Raw genomic sequence first — 18217 nt, 5'->3', positions numbered from 1 at the left:
TTTTGCGCGGTAACTGACACGTAACGTCATGACGTCAATGACGTCACTTTAAGGCAAAATTGTTTTGAAGCGTTTCTGCGGCAATTTATTCATTATTTCTGCATTATTATACCATAAAGCATCAGATCGAAGACAAGTTCAAGATTTGTTTTCAGAAGAATGAATATACAAACACATTTAGTTTGTCGTAAACGTCGTCGTAAATCGTCACGTTAGCTTCCGGTTGGACATGCGCATATACAAATATGAAGGTAACCTACCTCCTTAAATACCCAGACCAATTAAGAAGCAATATCATTAACTGACTAACCTGTACTTACAGTACAATACCTGTACTTAGTGTTTCCAGTTCGCAATAGATTATATTTGTTATGACAGTATAATTATTATAATTATAGGTTATTAGATTTGTATCGGGAAATATGCACGAGTTTTGCAGCGGAAATACTGCGTGACTTTAGGAACGCATAAGTGTTTCCAGTTCGCAGTAGATTATTTCAAGCGCAGTATCACTATTAGATTATATTTATTATGACAGTATATAATTGTAGGTTATTAGATTGGTATCGAGAAATATGCATGAGTTCTGCAGCGGAAATACTGCGCGACTTTAGGAACGCAATATTTACCTTTACTTATTGTTTCCAGTTTCAAGCGCAGTATCACTATTAGCTTATATTTTATACTTGTTATGACAGTATATAATTATAGGTTAATATGAAAAAGGCAAAGCCTCTGAGCGAGCGTAGCTTAAACCGCAAAGAAACTATTCACTGCTTAAAACAATTCCGAGAACCTATTCACTTGAAAAGAAACAAAAATTTAGTGTCATTATACCTGTAACAGCGAATATCATACGTTGCAAAATTTATGGAAAGCCGGTGTCACGGTGACGTCATTACCTGTTTGTGGCGTTCTTATGGCTTTATGCTTATTTATGACATTTTATCCCATTTTCTGGCCAATGCTTGATCTTTTAAAAGAAAATCATATTTTTTTCTACCAACTGGAAATCTTTCTTGCATTCTTTTTGAGTGATGGATAATATTCAGCAATCAAATGAAGTTCTGTATTCACTGCCAACAAAGCATTTCCTGTGAGCACCGGTCCTCTAGGGACACGCACTTTGTAAATAAAAGCAAAATTGAAATTATTTCCATAACATAACTTTTTTGAAAATAAAGACACCTAATGAACATAGAGATTGTAACTCAAATATAAAATTAAAAAAAAAGACAAAAAAAAAAACACAATTTTCCCGACTTTGACGGAAGTAGAACAAAATGGCGGCACCCAAAATGGCGGCGCCCAGACGAGAGGAAAATTTTTCAGCTACATCACTTTGCCCCATTCGGCACACCTTTGTTATATTCGCCTACACATTGCCGTAAGGCGAGCTACGCGCTCGCAATTGCGCTTCGCGCAATTGCTCGCGAGCTACGCTCGCTATTAGATTTGTATCGAGAATGTGCATGGGTTCTGCAGCGGAAATACTGCGCGACTTTAGGAACGCAATATTATTCCGCGAAAGAACGAGTGCGTATTTTCTAGATGCAAAACTAATAATCTTTTTATTACATACGCATCTACACTTAAAATTATTAAATAAATTATATGAATCTGTTATAAAGCCTGAGTGAAATTGAAAATATCGTCGTGAAAGACGACATACATGAAACGGACGTCACAAATGACGTCTAACACCCTATATGAAATTTGAACGTCAGTATGGAAAAATATTGATGTTTCAGTTTCCATTGAATCTTAATAGAGTTTTTAAATGAGTATGTAATAAATCATGATATGGTCCATGAATACCATTTACAGATGGTTGATAATTCATTCATGCAAAGGTAGCCACTTTTAAGCACCTCTCTTTTAAAGATTTTAGAAGGCAGTTCATATGAATGTTATTAGTAACGTTGTTCTGTATAATATGTCGGTACCCATCCAAAAATCATATTGGATAAGGCAATAGGTTAAAATCGATGTATTTTCGTATTAATATGAAAACATACTTATAGTTCAGTACAAATAATTTTAATTGTCATAAATATATCTAACGGAAATAGTAATTTTAGTGTTTTTTGGTTTTTTTTTTTTTTTTTTGTTTGTTTTCAAAACAGTGACAAATGCTGTCTAATTTCAAAGTGTATGGGTTTTTTTTGTATTATAATTTGCATAGCTTTAAAGTTTATATAAAGTTATATAGCCGTTTATTACAATTTTCAAAAGAGACATGGTGATTGATTCGACTAAGGAAACAGGTGTAATAAGGTGAAATCAGATGAAAATAACTTTAAACGTTTTAGAGTTTGTATGGAAATTTGATTTTTTTTTGGTGTGAAATATATCGTAGATTTGGATTTCGGGTTCATTAAGCTTTAAATTCTTATTATCTATTATTGAGTACTCTTTTCGTGTTTTTTTTTTCCTTAATGGAAAATTAACTAAACGTCGGTTTCTTGCCCTCTTGCTTAGCTCAACAGGGAGAGTGTAGATCTACGGATCGCGGGGTCGTGAGTTCGATCCCTGGGCGGGGCGTATGATCTCCGTGACGATTTGATAAAAGACATTGTGTCTGAAATCATTCGTCCTCCACCTCTGATTTATGTGGAGAAATTGACATTTACCATTTACTTGCGGAGAACAGGTTTTTACTGGTACAGAATCCAAGAACACTGGTTAGGTTAACAACCCGCCGTTACATAACTGAAATACTGTTGAAAAACGGCGTTAAACAAACAAACAAACAAACAAACAAAAACCCGTTGGTTTCAGAGGATGGCAACGACTTTTGAAACATAGCGTTTGTTTGGTTAGGTTGTGTAAGTCCCTTTATTGAATATAGCGTATTGATATAATATGCCTTTTACTGTATACTAGTATAAATATCATAAGAGCATAACTCCTATAAAAACAGTCACTTTGAAAAATGTTAATTTATATGCCTCTTAAAATCATGATTGTTCAAATGATTAAATCTGATGGTTCGACACACAAGAACTCATATGAAAGTGTTATTATTTATACTATGAAAGAAAGAAAAAACAACAAAGGTCCATAGTTACATTATAATAGCCGGATGAGAATTATGCTGCTTTCCTAAAGGTTAAACATCAAATTAAGTCTGAGAGCCTGAAAGCAAAATAGGTACGAGACACACAGAAATTTCTTTAAAGTTTTAAACAGTGCAACAGAAAATCAATGTATTATTGACATATTAACATCATATACTCATGTAATTTAAAGTTTTGTATAGATATAAATCATGGCGTTTATATATCTTGTGAGAAAACTGTATATAATCTGGGTCAGTTTCGGTAGAATGATGTGTTTATGATGTGTTCATAATAATATGTTTGGTTTACAGCCGTGTTTCCCTATATATGTGTTTCAGGTTGTATATTTACAGCCGTGTTTCCCTATGTGTTTCAGGTTGTATATTTACAGCCGTGTTTCCCTATGTGTTTCAGGTTGTATATTTACAGCCGTGTTTCCCTGTGTATTACAGGTTGTATATTTACAGCCGCGTTTCCCTGTGTGTTACAGGTTGTATATTTACAGCTGTGTTTCCCTATGTATTACAGGTTGTATGTTTACAGCTCGTTTCCCTATGTATTACAGGTTGTATGGTTAACAACTTTGTATCCCTATGCATTACAGGTTGTATGTTTACAGTTTTGTTTTCCTATGTATTACAGGTTGTATGTTTTCAGCCTCGTTTCCCTATGTGTTACAGGTTGTATGGTTAACAACTTTGTTTCCCTATGCATTACACGTTGTATATTTACAGCCTTGTTTCCCTATGTGTTACAGGTTGTATGTTTACAGCTTTGTTTTCCTATGCATTACAGGTTGTATATTTACAGCCTTGTTTCCCTATGCGTTACAGGTTGTATGTTTACAGCTTTGGTTCCATATGCATTACAGGTTGTATATTTACAGCCTTGTTTCCCTATGTGTTACAGGTTGTATGTGTACAGCTTTGGGTCCCTATGCATTACAGGCTGTATATTTACAGACTTGTTTCCCTATGCGTTACAGGTTGTATATTTACAGCCTTGTTTCCCTATGCATTACAGGTTGTATGTTTACACCTTTTTTCCCTATGCGTTACAGGTTGTATGTGTTCAGCTTTGTTTCCCTATGCATTACACTCTGTAATTTTACAGCTTTGCTCCCCTGTGTATTTCAGGTTGTATGGTTCACAGCTTTGTTTCCCTATGTAGTGCTGTTTATTTTATTGATACGTGGGGCCACTCTACCAGGGGCCGCAGATGGTGTCAAATACTACCTTCGACCAAACGTAACAAGACTGGCAACGTCAGGGGTATGAAAAAGCTGCTTTATACAGACTTACTTAAATAGATATATATCTCCTTTCAAAACGATTTATTTAATTTGCTGGTTTTAACATGATCAATGTAAGTAAAGTAACTTAAATTCACCAAAAGTTCTCCGAATTGGAGAGTCAAAATTGAACCCTTTAGTAAAGAAATGCATTTGAAACTCGCTATCTCGAATTCCAAAGCATCGAGCGTTTTACTTCGAGATAACCGGAATTCGACCTGAAATTGAGCCGTGCCATGAGAAAACCAACATAGTGTGTTTGCGGCCAGCATGGATCCAGACCAGCCTGCGCATCCGCGCAGTCTGATCAGGATCCATGCTGTTCGCTTTCAAAGCCTATTGGAATTAGAGAAACTGTTAGCGAACAGTATGGATCCTGACCAGACTGCGCGGATGCGCAGGCTGGTCTGGATCCATGCTGGTCGCAAACCCACTATGTTGGTTTTCTCATGGCAAGGCTCAATTATATTTTGTGCACGCGTTTTCGGGTCGAGACTTGGAAAAATCCGTGAGATAGCCTTGAGATAAGCGAGATCGAGACATTGAGTTTCAACTAAGGTTATATAGTGTAACTTTACCTATGTATTCCCCTCATTATCAGGTGTGGATTGATGCAGGGACACAAGTTTTCTTCTCGTTGGGACCAGGTTTCGGTGTGTTACTCGCATTTGCCAGCTACAATAAAAGAAATAATAATGTATACCGGTAAGGTCCTCATGCTTTTTTTTAAGAAATATGTTTTCCTTCTTTTTTTGAAAATATATAAATCTAATACGGTAAAGGTTAAAGGTTTATTCGTCTTTGCATTCAAAAATAAGAGTAATACTACAAATACGATAAATGGGATACTTACCTTACAAATACATTTTTAATAACTTTATATTAATATTAATTCGCTGTGGTGGTGGGGAGAAGGAGTCTGCACGTGTGTAGGAGGAGGGGTGTCAAGTTTAATGTTTAGGAACATCTCAAGTGATGACCTACACAAAGATGTAGTACTAAATCAATACTCCACAGTGTCGTGCAAGACTACTTTCTTCCACTTTGGTCAAAGATTGCGAAGTCTTCTCTTTTGAAATAGAGTACATGTACTCTTATTTTTGTGAATGGGACGTGCGTTCAAATCTATATCAAAAGTTGCAAATTTAGAAAATACTCAATTGTTAAATATCTTTTGTGTCGATGACCCTCTTCTTTATTTGTAGAGATGCAATAATTACAAGCATGGTGAATTGCTGCACCAGCTTCTTTTCTGGATTTGTGATTTTTATGATCCTTGGTTACATGGCGGACAGGGCAAAAGTGAGCATAGAAACCGTCGCTACGGAAGGTATGTTTAGTTACATCAAATTTCATGAGAGCTTTAATTTATGTAGTAAAAAGGTAAAATGTACTGGATATTAAGATAAACATATTAATAATTATTCATCCTGATGCAGCCATAACACATTATAGTCAAAACAGTAATTAAAGCAACATTTTTTATGCCCCCACTTTGGGGGGTGGGGGGCATATAGATTTGCCCTTGTCCGTCCGTCCTTCCGAGAATGTTGTGTCGCGCCTAGCTCCAAAAGTATTTGACATAGAGTCACAAAACTTTACAGGAATGTTGGTCAGCATGTGTAGTTTTGCACCTGGAGTTTCGCGTCCGGATTAATTCAGTCATGTAGGAGTTATGGCCCCTGACTTAGTAAAAAATTGGTCATTTTGATGTTGTGTCGCGCGTAGCTCCAAAAGTATTTGACCTAGAGTCACCAAAGTTTACAAAAATGTTGGTCAGCATGTGCAGTTATGCACCTGGGGTTTCGCGCCCGGATTCATTCTGTCGTGTAGGAGTTATGGCCCCTGAGTTAGTTAAAAATTGGTCATTTTAATGTTGTGTCGCGCGTAGCTCCAAAAGTATTTGACCTAGAGTCACCTAAGTTTACAGGAATGTTGGTCAGCATGTGTAGTTGTGCACCTGGGGTTTAGCGTCCGGATTCATTCAGTCGTGTAGGAGTTATGGCCCCTGACTTAGTTAAAAATTGGTCATTTTAATGTTGTGTCGCGCGTAGCTCCAAAAGTGTTTGACCTAGAGTCACCAAAGTTTACAGGAATGTTGGTCAGCATGTGCAGTTGTGCACCTGGGGTTTCGCGCCCGGATTCATTCAGTATTGTAGGAGTTTATGGCCCCTGACCTAGGAAAAAAATGTCATTTTAATGTTTTGTCGCGCATATTGTTTTCCCAAAGTTGATCTGTGTCCTTTGTCATGTAGTGGGGCATCTTTGTCCCATGGACACAGTTCTAGTTCGGTACAGATTTTGTAAAATATATTTTTGGTAATAAAGTTAACATTGTTACTGATACTTAAAGGGTTGATAATATAGCTGCCACATTTGTTTTTGCTATGAACAGAAAATATACCAATTTATTGCTAAATCCTATTTCTAATAATTGTTTTCTCTAATTTTATGAAAGGTTTGAATAGTCATTAACATAGAAAGTATTATTAAATTCATTGTTTTTATTACCTCCCTTTAGTAATGTAATGTTTTTCTAACAATGTAAGTATGCAGATAATATTTATTTGAATAGCTGTTTCATCTGTTTTTAACATACAATTTAAAGCCTTGTCGAACTTAAAGAATAAATAAAAACATCTCACATATGACTTCCTTGCCTTGTTAAGCTGATTGGGACACAATTATTGATACCAGGGCTTGTGTCTGAAGCTACTTTGGCGACAGCGATCTTAAATTTACGTCTTTTGGCCGGTTTTGATCTTATTCTTGTGTTTGAAGCTAGCGGTTGAAAACATAACCATCGTATTATGCCAACTGTTTCAGGTCCAGGACTTGTGTTTGAAGCTTATCCTATGGCGATCGCGACGTTACCCGGATCAACGTTCTGGGCTATCATTTTCTTCCTTATGTTGCTTACACTTGGGCTTGACAGTTCGGTATGTTCAGATGTTACACTGTTTAGTACTCAATTTGTTTCGTACTGACTGATCTATCATTTATGACTACGCTTCAGGATTCCGAGGAACATGACTTCAATTGTGTACAATCAATGTGTTTATTATAAACTTATATGTGAATATTAAGGTGAACGTTATTCTTTATTTTAAGCTCAAATGTGTGTGTGTGTGTGTGTCATACATTACTCTATTTTATTATCACATTACATTTCATTACATTGTAATCGTATACAATGAAGAGAACAAAATATACAAATGAACTAGTGTGCTTTAGGCGACGTTCTTTTTTCTTAGTCATAAATACATAGCTTTAAATTTGTACTTAGTCATTTATGCAATTGTTCATAATCATTTTAAAATAGTTTAGATGTTGTTTATTTACAGTTTGGAGGTTCAGAAGCCATTATTACAGCGTTGTCTGACGAGTTCCCCATACTTCGCAAGCACAGAGAGATATTTGTAGCTGTACTCTTTGGTGTATACTTTATTATCGGACTTTCTTTTGTATCACAGGTAAGTCAGTTAAACAAATAATGCAAATTATAAACGACTGTCATTTTATGAAGAATATAATTGTTCAAGTAAAAGTATATTTATATGACATACTGTCTCAAGTACTAATACTTTTGAAGAGCTTCAGGGTTCGTAGTTTTGTTTTCTCCAAGATTCGGAAGCTCTCTGTGTCTTCCATGTTTCTATCTTATAATGAAACGGTCCTACAGAGAACCACACCATTCGACATTAGATTCGTATTAACCCTCACCCTGCTAAATTCTATAATGAACTTGTCCATCTTTCATTTGGACATTACCATTAACTGTAAAAAGGGGTGCATACAAAAAAGAGACTGACTGAATGGCAAACAGTGCAGGTCATGATCAGACTGCACGGTGCAGGTCATGACCAGACTGTACAGTGCAGGTCATGACCAGATTGCACGGATGTGCAGGCTGATCATGATCTGCACTGTTCGCAAAGGCAGAATCAACCGTATGCAGCATGATAAGGGTTAAGTCGGGAGCTATCTTACAAAAGATTACTTTACCATTTTGCGCCATGATACATATACAGGACCGTCAACCGTCCAAAAGTGAAAACTCTCATGGTAGTGCGACAATTAGGCCATTCAAAAAGTTGAACCCGAACCCAATTTTTAACAAGGCAAGTTATATACCAAAATGTTCGTAAAGGTGTGAAATTTATCAGGCTGACGGCATAAATTTGCATAAATGGTGGCGATCTGAAAAATCTAAGAAGGCGTCCAAGATGGCCGCAACAGAAGTAATGATGACTACGATGTTCAAACACAGCTTAATGTCTACATTTTCATATAAATTTTAATTATTTTTCTGTTTAATATTTTACTGCGATAAGTCAGATTTTATGAGTATCCTTTTAACATAAATTGCCTAAGATTATTATGCAGATTTAAGGTCAAAGAATCATAAAACTCAAATATCGGTTAATTAAAAGTATATATTTAGCATATGATTTCAGGACAGTTTTCAGATTTCAAAATAATTTATGCAAAAACATCTCCATAAGTTCATTCTTGGTGAACTGTCCTCATAGTACCGTGAATGCTACACGGTGAGCAGTACTCACAGTGCCTTTAACACTACTCAATGAGCAGTACTCACAGTATCGTGAACACTACTCAGTGAGCAGTATCGTGAACACTACTCAGTGAGCAGTACTCATGGCGCCGTGAACACTACTCAGTGAGCAGTACTCACGGCGCCGTGAACACTGCTCAGTGAGCACTACTCGCGGTGCCGTGAACACTACTCACGATACTGTGAACACTACTCAGTGAGCAGTGCTCACAGTATCGTGAATACTACTCAGCGAGCAGTACTCACGGTGCCGTGAACACTACTCAGCGAGCAGTACTCACGGTTCCATGAACACAGCTCAGTGAGCAGTGCTCACAGTATCGTGAAATACTACTCAGTAAGCAGTACTCACGGTGCCGTGAACACTACTCAGTTAGCAGTACTCACGGTTCCATGAACACTACTCAGTGAGCAGTGCTCACAGTATCGTGAAATACTACTCAGTGAGCAGTACTCACGGTGCCGTGAACACTACTCAGTGAGCAGTACTCACGGTGCCGTGAACACTACTCAGCGAGCAGTACTCACGGTTTCATGAACACTACTCAGTGAGCAGTACTCACAGTATCATGAATACTACTCAGTGTGCAGTATTCACGGTGCAGTGAACGCTACTAGATGATCAATGTTCTGTGAAAAGTACTCAGAGCTCTGATCACTCCACACTGGTCATTAGCAATGATCACTGAGAAATTGTAACCCCAGCACACTTAGAGTCCTTCCCATTGAACATTTCTCACCAGACTAATAAAAGGGACATCGTTGTAAAAAAAAATGTGACCGTGCGACCACATACACGCATCACAGGGTCGATGCCCCTTTCTCTAACGAAAAAGGGGCGACAAATGTCGACCTACCGTATCCCCTTTTGGAATAGGTCATCAGTCAACTATTAAACAAAGGGTTTGAAAAAATAGTTTATATCTGGCATCTTTCTTACATTTAAGCAGGGTAATAGTGTCAATTTGTTTTCAGTTTTGACATTTAAAACCGAATATGATTATACAATTTTTTGGAAAGTATGACGATGATTATTTTTTTCAGCTCTTGTAAAACTGATTTATTAGACTTTTAATTATTTCAGTGACAACGTCGAAACGTTTTAAAAACGTATTATAATGTTCTATCAAGGTGCATATATTTCAAGTCATGCAAAAGTACACTCTACTTTTGTATGCAAATCTTTGCTTGAGGCAATATGCGCACAATAATTGAATAGCATTGAAAACCTGGCTATGGATAATACGACATTATCCGTGTCCATGATAACAAATATAAATGAATGTACTAATATACAGAATTTAAGACAATTACCGTAAATGAACCAAATATGTAACTATTCTGACGTTCTGACCTCATAATGGAAAAATATCCCTATCCTTGGGGAATACAAAACATAAAACAGAACTAGAAACTGACCACAAATTTGTTTTTTTTATAACTGCATAACTTGAAGAAAAAAATTAGACAATGTATCAATATGTATCAACTTCTTCAAGTACTTTTCTGTTTACCTGCTTGTAATGCGCATATATATAAAGTCACTTTAGTATGCATACCTTTTACAGCAGTTTTACTGTAAAACATCAATAATTGTCGTTCTTCGTAACAGATAATCTTTTTGCGTCATTCTTTGAAATCTTTCAAAAGGATTTATAAGTTCTAGTTTTCAAAACTACAAATTAGTGATAATGAATGGGTAAATTTTGTATTTTTTGCAGAAATTTGACCGTTAGACACATCTTTTTTTTACCTTTAAATGTTTTACAATTCATGATAGGTGTGTTGCAATAATTCTACAAAACAATGCATGCCAGCAGTTTGTTTAATCAAAAGTGAATGAAGAAAACCTTATTTTTTACAAAAAAAAGTACCTTTTTCATTATATGGTGGCCATCTTGGCTTTTTCAGCTCGCCACCATTTATGCCAATTTATGCTGGCACTTTCAGAATCTACAAACTTTTACGAACATTTCGGTACACAAAATGCCTTGTTAAAAATTGGGTCCGGTTTACCCCTAGAAATAGTGGACTTTCTTGGCCGTAGTCACCCTACCATTAACCTATATTTCAGGGTGGAGCGTACGTGGTGACGTTAATGGACAAGTATGCAGCCGGATATTCTATTTTGTTTGCCGTTTTCTTCGAAACTTTGGCTGTTTCTTGGGCATATGGTAAGTGTATAGGGTGTTTAGGCAATGCGGAACCGTATTTTTGTAATGCATCATCACAACTGTAACGTTCGAAATGAATTGAGTGTAGTAGGAAATGGCACGATTGTATAAAATGTTAAAACCACTATATGATAACTTATATCAAACTTCAAAAGCTAAATCTATCGGCTAAGCTTTTCATTGAAAACCGGTTTTATTCCAATACATGTACAATATATATCCTTTTTTTTTAAATATAGGGTTTTTTCTGTTGGACGACATATAAACTGTATTTATTTTCATCCAGAAAGTCCGATAACAATATGCCAATTCATTAATATAAAAGTTTGATGTAATATCAATATATACATATGGTGTAATATTTTCCGGTTCGAGTACCTGAATCCAACGAGGCCATGTCGTTTTGATGACCCGTTTGTTATATACATAGCCAGTCCTACTGTAATATCTATCAAAATGAGGCTTTGAATTTTTTTTTGAATACAAGTTATTGTCAGAATAACGAGTCTTGCCTAGATCAGTTTTTGCCAGATTTAATAAATTTATCCTTATTTAACCGCTTAGGTTTTTTATTTAAGGGCAAGTCTATTGTATTGTCAAACCCATGAACAACCCATATATGAAATAAATGTTTCCATTGAACAGGTGTTGAGAGATTCTCAAACGATATTGAATCAATGATTGGGTTTCGGCCAGGCATTTATTGGAGAGTTACTTGGAAATATCTAGCACCGGTGTTCTTGCTGGTAAGTCGTAATAACTATGTCACCTTGAACTTCAAGACAACTCATCACATGGCATACATAAGTGGCTCTTCGTCCTCATTTGTTTGTTTGTATGTTTTGTTTGTTTTGGGTTTAACGCCGTTTTTCAACAGTATTTCAGTCATGCAACGGCGGGCAGTTAACCTAACCAGTGTTTCTGGATTCTGTACAAGTACAAACCTGTTCTCCGCAAGTAACTGCCAACTTCCCCACATGAATTATCAGAGGTGGAGGTCTAATGATATCAGACACAAGGTCTTTTATCAAATCGTCACGGAGAACATACGCCCCGCCCGGGGATCGAACTCGCGACCCGTAGACGAACGCTCTCCCTACTGAGCTAAGCGGGCGGACTCGTCGTCATTTGTATGCCGTTTCGTCCTCATTTGTATGCCGTTTCCTGATATATTGCTGCATTAAACACACGTATGTAAACGCGCTTTAACCTCGTGAACTGCTATGACTAAATTATGTTTCCGTTTATCAATTTCTTCGGCATCGTGAACTGCTACGATCACTTTATTATGATCTTTGACATCGTGAAATGCTAACAGTTAACTTACATTTCAGTTTTTATTATTATTTGCCTCGTGAACTGCTATGATTAATTTATATTACAGTTTATTATGATCTTTTGCCTCGTGCAATGCTAACGATTAACTTATGTTTCAGTTTACTATGTTCTTCGGCTTCGTGAACTTCTACGATAGTCTGTTTATTATGATCTGTGGCCTCGTGAACTGCTATAATTAACGTATACAGTAAACCTCACTTATAAGGAACTCGGATATAAGGAACACTCGGTTATAAGGAACAGTTTATCATTGTCTTTGGCCTCGTGCAATGCTAATGATTGACATGTATCTCAGTTTATTATGATCTTTTGCCTCGTGAACTGCTTTGATTAACTTGTGTTTCAATTTATCATTGTCTTTGGCCTCATGAAACGCTAATGATTAACTTGTATTTCTGTTTTTTGCCTCATGAACTGCTACGATCAGTTTATTATGATTTTTGGCCTCGTGAAATGATAATTATTAACGTATATTTCAGTTTATTATGATCTTTTTCCTCGTGAACTGATATGATTAACTTACGTTTCAGTTTATCAGTTTTTGGCCTCGTGAAATGCTAAAAATTAACTAAATTTCAGTTCATCTTTTGCCTCTTGAACTGCTATGATTATGCTTGTTTATTATGAACTTTTGCCTCGTGAACAGCTACGATTATGCATGTTTATGATTAACTTATAGTTCTGTTAATCATTATCATTGGCCTCGTGAAATGCTATTAAAAATATAGTTTAGTTTTTTATGATATTTTGCCTCGCGAACTGATACGATAAATTATGTTTCAGTTTATCATTGTATTTGGCCTCGTGAAATGCTAATGATTTACTTGTTTCAGTTTATCATTGTATTTGGCCTCGTGAAATGCTAATGATTAACTTGTTTCAGTTTATTATGATCGTTTGCCTCGTGAACTGCTATGATTAACGTATATTTCAGTTTACTAGTATTATAATCTTTGGCCTCGTGAACAGTTAACGTCTTTTTTATATTACAGTTTATTAGGATCTTTGACCTCGTGAAACAGTATAATTGTCTATTATGATCTTTGTCCTCGTGAACTGCTGCGCTTATGTCTGTTTATCATGATCTTTGGCCTCGTGAATTGCCACGGTTAATTTACGTTTCAGTTTATCAAGTTCTTTGACCTCATGAAATGCTACGATTGGCTTGTATTTCAGTTTGTTATGTTCTCTGACCTCATGAACTACTATCATTAACTTCTGTTTATCACCATCTTTGGCCTTGTGAACTACTACAATCAACTTACGTTTCAGTTTATCATGATCTTTGGCCTTGTGAACTACGTTCCTCTAGAATACGACACCTACGAGTATCCGTGGCAGGCTAACTTCATTGGCTGGTGTATTGCCTTATCGAGTATATTGTGTATACCTGGCTTTGCACTCTACCAGTTCTTGAGAACAAAAGGATCCATTTCAGAGGTAATCAATTTGAGACAAACGTTTCATATAATTACGAGATTGTATGCTGCTAAAACTATTGTTTGCTACTGCTTTTATTAATTCTTCTTATGTTGGCATTCGAACCAGAACCTGTAACCTGTCTTGTGTTTGTGGCAGTTAAGTGACGAGTGAAGTGTTTTTAGATACAGCTTGCATGTTTAAACATCCATTTGGAGGAAATCTCGCATCAATAATGTATCCGTTGGAATAAAATACATACTAACGACAGTCATTTTAGACATAATGGATTAATGTTTCTTTCCTTTTATGAACATTTCAGAATATATTTAAAGCCGAATGTAATTAAAACAACCGAATGCAGTACTTAATTTCTTTACTTCATAATTGTCTTCAGTATTTATGATTTTATCGTCCGATTTTCTTATTTTGGACATTTCCTGTGAAACAGACTAAAAAGCATGTTGTATTCATGTTCTTAGTGTTTTCTTCAATTTCAATAGCGGTTCCATTACCTGTTAACTCCTTACTTGGACAATGCTGCCAACTGCGAGGGTGTGGCTTACAATGACGTCAGAGTCAATGGAGGAGTGGTGGGCGTGCACGTTTAAAAATAATGGCCAATCAGCCACCTCAACGTTTTCACGAAGCATGCCAAAATGCATTCGCAAGTGTTACTGAAAAGTGCGATACCAAATAGAAATCTGAAATGCAGATATATAAAGGGATTGTGCATTTAAGACATGAATGGAGTACATTGGGAGATATTCCACTCGAATTCACAATGAGTTCATAAGTGCAATAATTAAAATTTGATATTGTTAGTGTTTATACTTGTAATATGTTGTATTTTTTCACAAGAATATTCACTCTTGTATTTTATATAAAAGCAGCACACACTTGGTGCGCTGAATATGTATGCAAGAGTACCTACAGAATTCTGACACAGAAACAGATATTTAATCAAAAACGTATTACTTGGCGAAAAAAAAAGACATTTTTATACTGGTTCATTATCTAGAACAGTTTCCGTTCCTGAAAAAGTAAACAGTTTACTTCAGATATACGTTACTATGCAGTTAAAATTCATGTTCAAAGAAAAACTATGACTTTTTATAATTTTGGCATTAAGAAAACGGGCATGAAGCAACATTTGTGAAACGGCCCCCGTGTTGCACCTACACACGTATTACCGGATAACAATGGATTTAACTAGTTTATGTTACAAGTGTTTTTTTTTAATTTTGGCAAGATATAAATTGTTACATGTTGTAGCTGTTTCAGTAAATACTGATTGAATGCTACCCGTAAGATGTGCTGTAAATAGTTTGTTACTGTTGTTAATATATGATGTTGTGACATTGTTAAGTTTGTAGGATTTTAGCTCTATGCACAGTTTTAACACAAGTATGTAGGCAATTGCTAAACAGAGAAGACACTATTTAAATCACTTATCAACAATGTTTTCTTGCACCAGATCTCACTAACTTAAATCAGTTTTTTTTTAAAAAAAATAAGGTCCAGAACAGGCTATTTACAATCATACCCTGAAACATTTGTGCCTTAAGAGTATAGGTCAGATTTTAAAGAATAAAAGTCTTTAAAACATTGAAGCTTGTAAATGAAACTGGCAGTACGATACACTGAACAAAATTGCCAAATACCCCGCTAAACCATAATAGTCTGCATTGGCAAATATGCCATTCTTGTAATAATACCATTACTGATATCCAAATAAATTATCAGGTCAGTGATTTTTCATGCTGGTCAGGGTTTCTGCCTTCGACTGCCAGAATTTCCCCCTTTAACTCTATTGGAAAAAGATTTCAGGCTTTGCATCACAGATTTTCAGGCTTTTGGTTTTTGACTGAATCCAAGGCCTCCTGGAACAGTTGTAAATACATGTATTATCATAATCTGTGAACTGATGGCATGTTTGTCGATTCCCTTAAAATAAAGTTTATACAATGAAATGGAAAATATAGTAAAAATAACAAATCGCATTTTTTTTTTCATATTTGGGAAATTTAAGCGAAAAAATATGTTGCTGAAAGGAAGGTAGACTTTAAACAATTTTATTTCATTGTCTGCACAAGTACAGGTGTGCATGGTATTATTCTGACATCTTGAAAATGTTTCCCCTTTTTACTTCATAAAAGAATACTTTATTGGTAGGGATATATTCTGGGTTTTTTTGTCGTCATTTCTTTGCATGTAAATGCGTTAATATAGTCACTGAAACTCATGACAATTTTGTTCAGTGTATACTGTTGAATTTATAAAAAAAAATCCTACTGGTATATCCATTCAAAAAGTCTTAACTAAAATTTAGCTGCAATACAAGTTATAAATTTTTATTTCATCAAACAGATGACAAATTAATTTATATTTATGAAGAATAAATACATTTTAATAATCAAATATTTGAATAAATTTTACATCTATCTCTGTGTATCTGTGAGATATTGTGATTTTTGAAAGGTAACCATGGTTACAACTTCATGTTTTCATACTATTGGCCAATACAGCATAATCTTGTTACACTATAGTGTTGTCCCCAGTATAACTCGCATATAAAAGTTATCGTTTTTTTTTAAGGTTGTGTACATATAAAAATGTAACTGTTTTTGCAATTATTTGATGTTGTGTGGACAAAATGTTAAGTTAATAGGCATTACGACAAACATTCTTTCACAGTAAACATACTTACAAAAATTAATATCTTTGTAGAATATCCATATTGTTTTGCTTCTGAAAAAGATTAGTGAAATGAGACTAAGACTGTCTCTCAGTTCATATGGGGAAATGACAGAAGATTGTGTCTCAGTTCATATGGGGAAATGACAGATGATTGCGTCTCAGTTCATATGGGGAAATGACAGAAGATTGTGTCTCAGTTCATGTGGTGAAATGACAGAAGACTGTCTCTCAGTTCATGTGGTGAGATGACAGAAGACCGTGTCTCAGTTCATGTGGTGAAATTACAGAAGACTGTGTCTCAGTTCATGTGGGTAAATGATGAAAGACTGTGTCTCAGTTCATGTGGGGAACTGACAGAAGATTGTGTCTCAGTTCATATGGGGAAATGACAGAAGACTGTGTCTCAGTTCATATGGGGAAATGACACAAGATTGTGTCTCAGTTCTTGTGGGGGAAATGACAGAAGACAATATCTTAGTTCATATGGAAAACTGTCAGTCATTTACTGAGAATAGGTCAGTACTGACACAGATTCTATGAACGTAAGTAAATGTAAGTTTTAAATGCAACACAAAATTTGATTTATCTAGGGTAACTCATATTTGAGCCGTGCCATGGGAAAGCCAACATAGTGGCTTTGCGTCCAGCATGGATCCAGACCAGCATGCGCATCCGCGCAGTCTGGTCAGGATCCATGCTGTTCGCTTTTAAAGCCTACTGCAAATAGAGAAACCTTTAGCAAACAGCATGGATCCTGACCAGACTGCGCAGACTGGTCTGGATCCATGCTGGTCGCAAAGCCACTATGTTGGTTTTCCCATGGCACAGCTCATTTATCAAGAACACAGGCATTGCATTTTCTCCAATATGATCCAGGGTAAATTCATACAAAAGGGTAAATAATGCCAAATACTTGTAAGTATTAAACAAAGTCATACATTGTTCACTAGATTTAGATCTTTCAAAGTCTGGAAATAATGCTCGGGATTCGTGCATGGCGAAATGTTAAAAACAGTTTCAGTCTAAAAACATTTCCTTTTTATTAGCCCATTTTGCTAGGTCTGAATATCTATTATCTATCTTCACATGTTCTAGTATTACATCAACATGTTGCTGCCAAAATATTATCTGTGCATTCAACAGCACAATATTCTTTTCTATTATATTGTGGAACATATATGTTGTTGTAAATATATGTTGTCAATAAACATATTTGTACTACAAATATATAAATATATTGTATTTAGATAGAAATAAAAATTACAAAAACAGTTCTTTTTTTTTATTCACTTTAATGCCATCTTCGCATCTTGTAACAAAAATATTTCTCATATACATGTACATGTTATCGACATAACTTCAGCTCTAGCATTGCTGGCTCGACTGGAACTGTCCTCTTGAAGTGGGAATTAGTTACGGGAACTGTCCCCTTATAGTGGACATTAATAACTGGAACTGTCCCCTCAAAGAAGGAATTAATGACTGGAACTGTCCCCTCAAAGTGGGAATGACTGGAACTGTCCCCTCAAAGCGGGAATTTATGACTTGGAAATGACCCCTTAAAGCAGGAATTAATGACTGGAACTTAAATATGCAATTTAACTAACTGGCAAATGTTGTTGAAGACATGTACATTCTGATACCCTTAAATATATAT

At 35.7% G+C, this 18217-nt stretch overlaps 1 protein-coding gene across 6 annotated transcripts in view; it reads left to right on the top strand.

Moving 5' to 3' along the window:
• Positions 1-17831, top strand: part of LOC123534325 (sodium-dependent dopamine transporter-like) — a 94868-nt gene extending 77037 nt beyond the window's left edge. For all 6 annotated transcript variants that reach the window (XM_045316527.2, XM_045316530.2, XM_045316529.2 and 3 more), the window contains 9 exons: positions 4199-4333; positions 4955-5058; positions 5559-5683; positions 7180-7292; positions 7698-7826; positions 11004-11103; positions 11749-11849; positions 13714-13881; positions 14364-17831. In XM_045316527.2, the coding sequence (XP_045172462.2) occupies positions 4199-4333; positions 4955-5058; positions 5559-5683; positions 7180-7292; positions 7698-7826; positions 11004-11103; positions 11749-11849; positions 13714-13881; positions 14364-14471 (1083 nt within the window). In that variant the 3' untranslated portion in view covers positions 14472-17831. The remainder of the gene's footprint in view (positions 1-4198; positions 4334-4954; positions 5059-5558; positions 5684-7179; positions 7293-7697; positions 7827-11003; positions 11104-11748; positions 11850-13713; positions 13882-14363) is intronic.
• Positions 17832-18217: the final 386 nt, after the last annotated feature.

The sequence above is a fragment of the Mercenaria mercenaria genome, chromosome 12 (assembly GCF_021730395.1).
Source record: "Mercenaria mercenaria strain notata chromosome 12, MADL_Memer_1, whole genome shotgun sequence".
Classification (NCBI taxonomy): domain Eukaryota; kingdom Metazoa; phylum Mollusca; class Bivalvia; order Venerida; family Veneridae; genus Mercenaria; species Mercenaria mercenaria.
The sequence above is the reverse complement of the archived record's forward strand: the minus strand, read 5'-3'. Positions and strand labels throughout refer to the sequence as shown.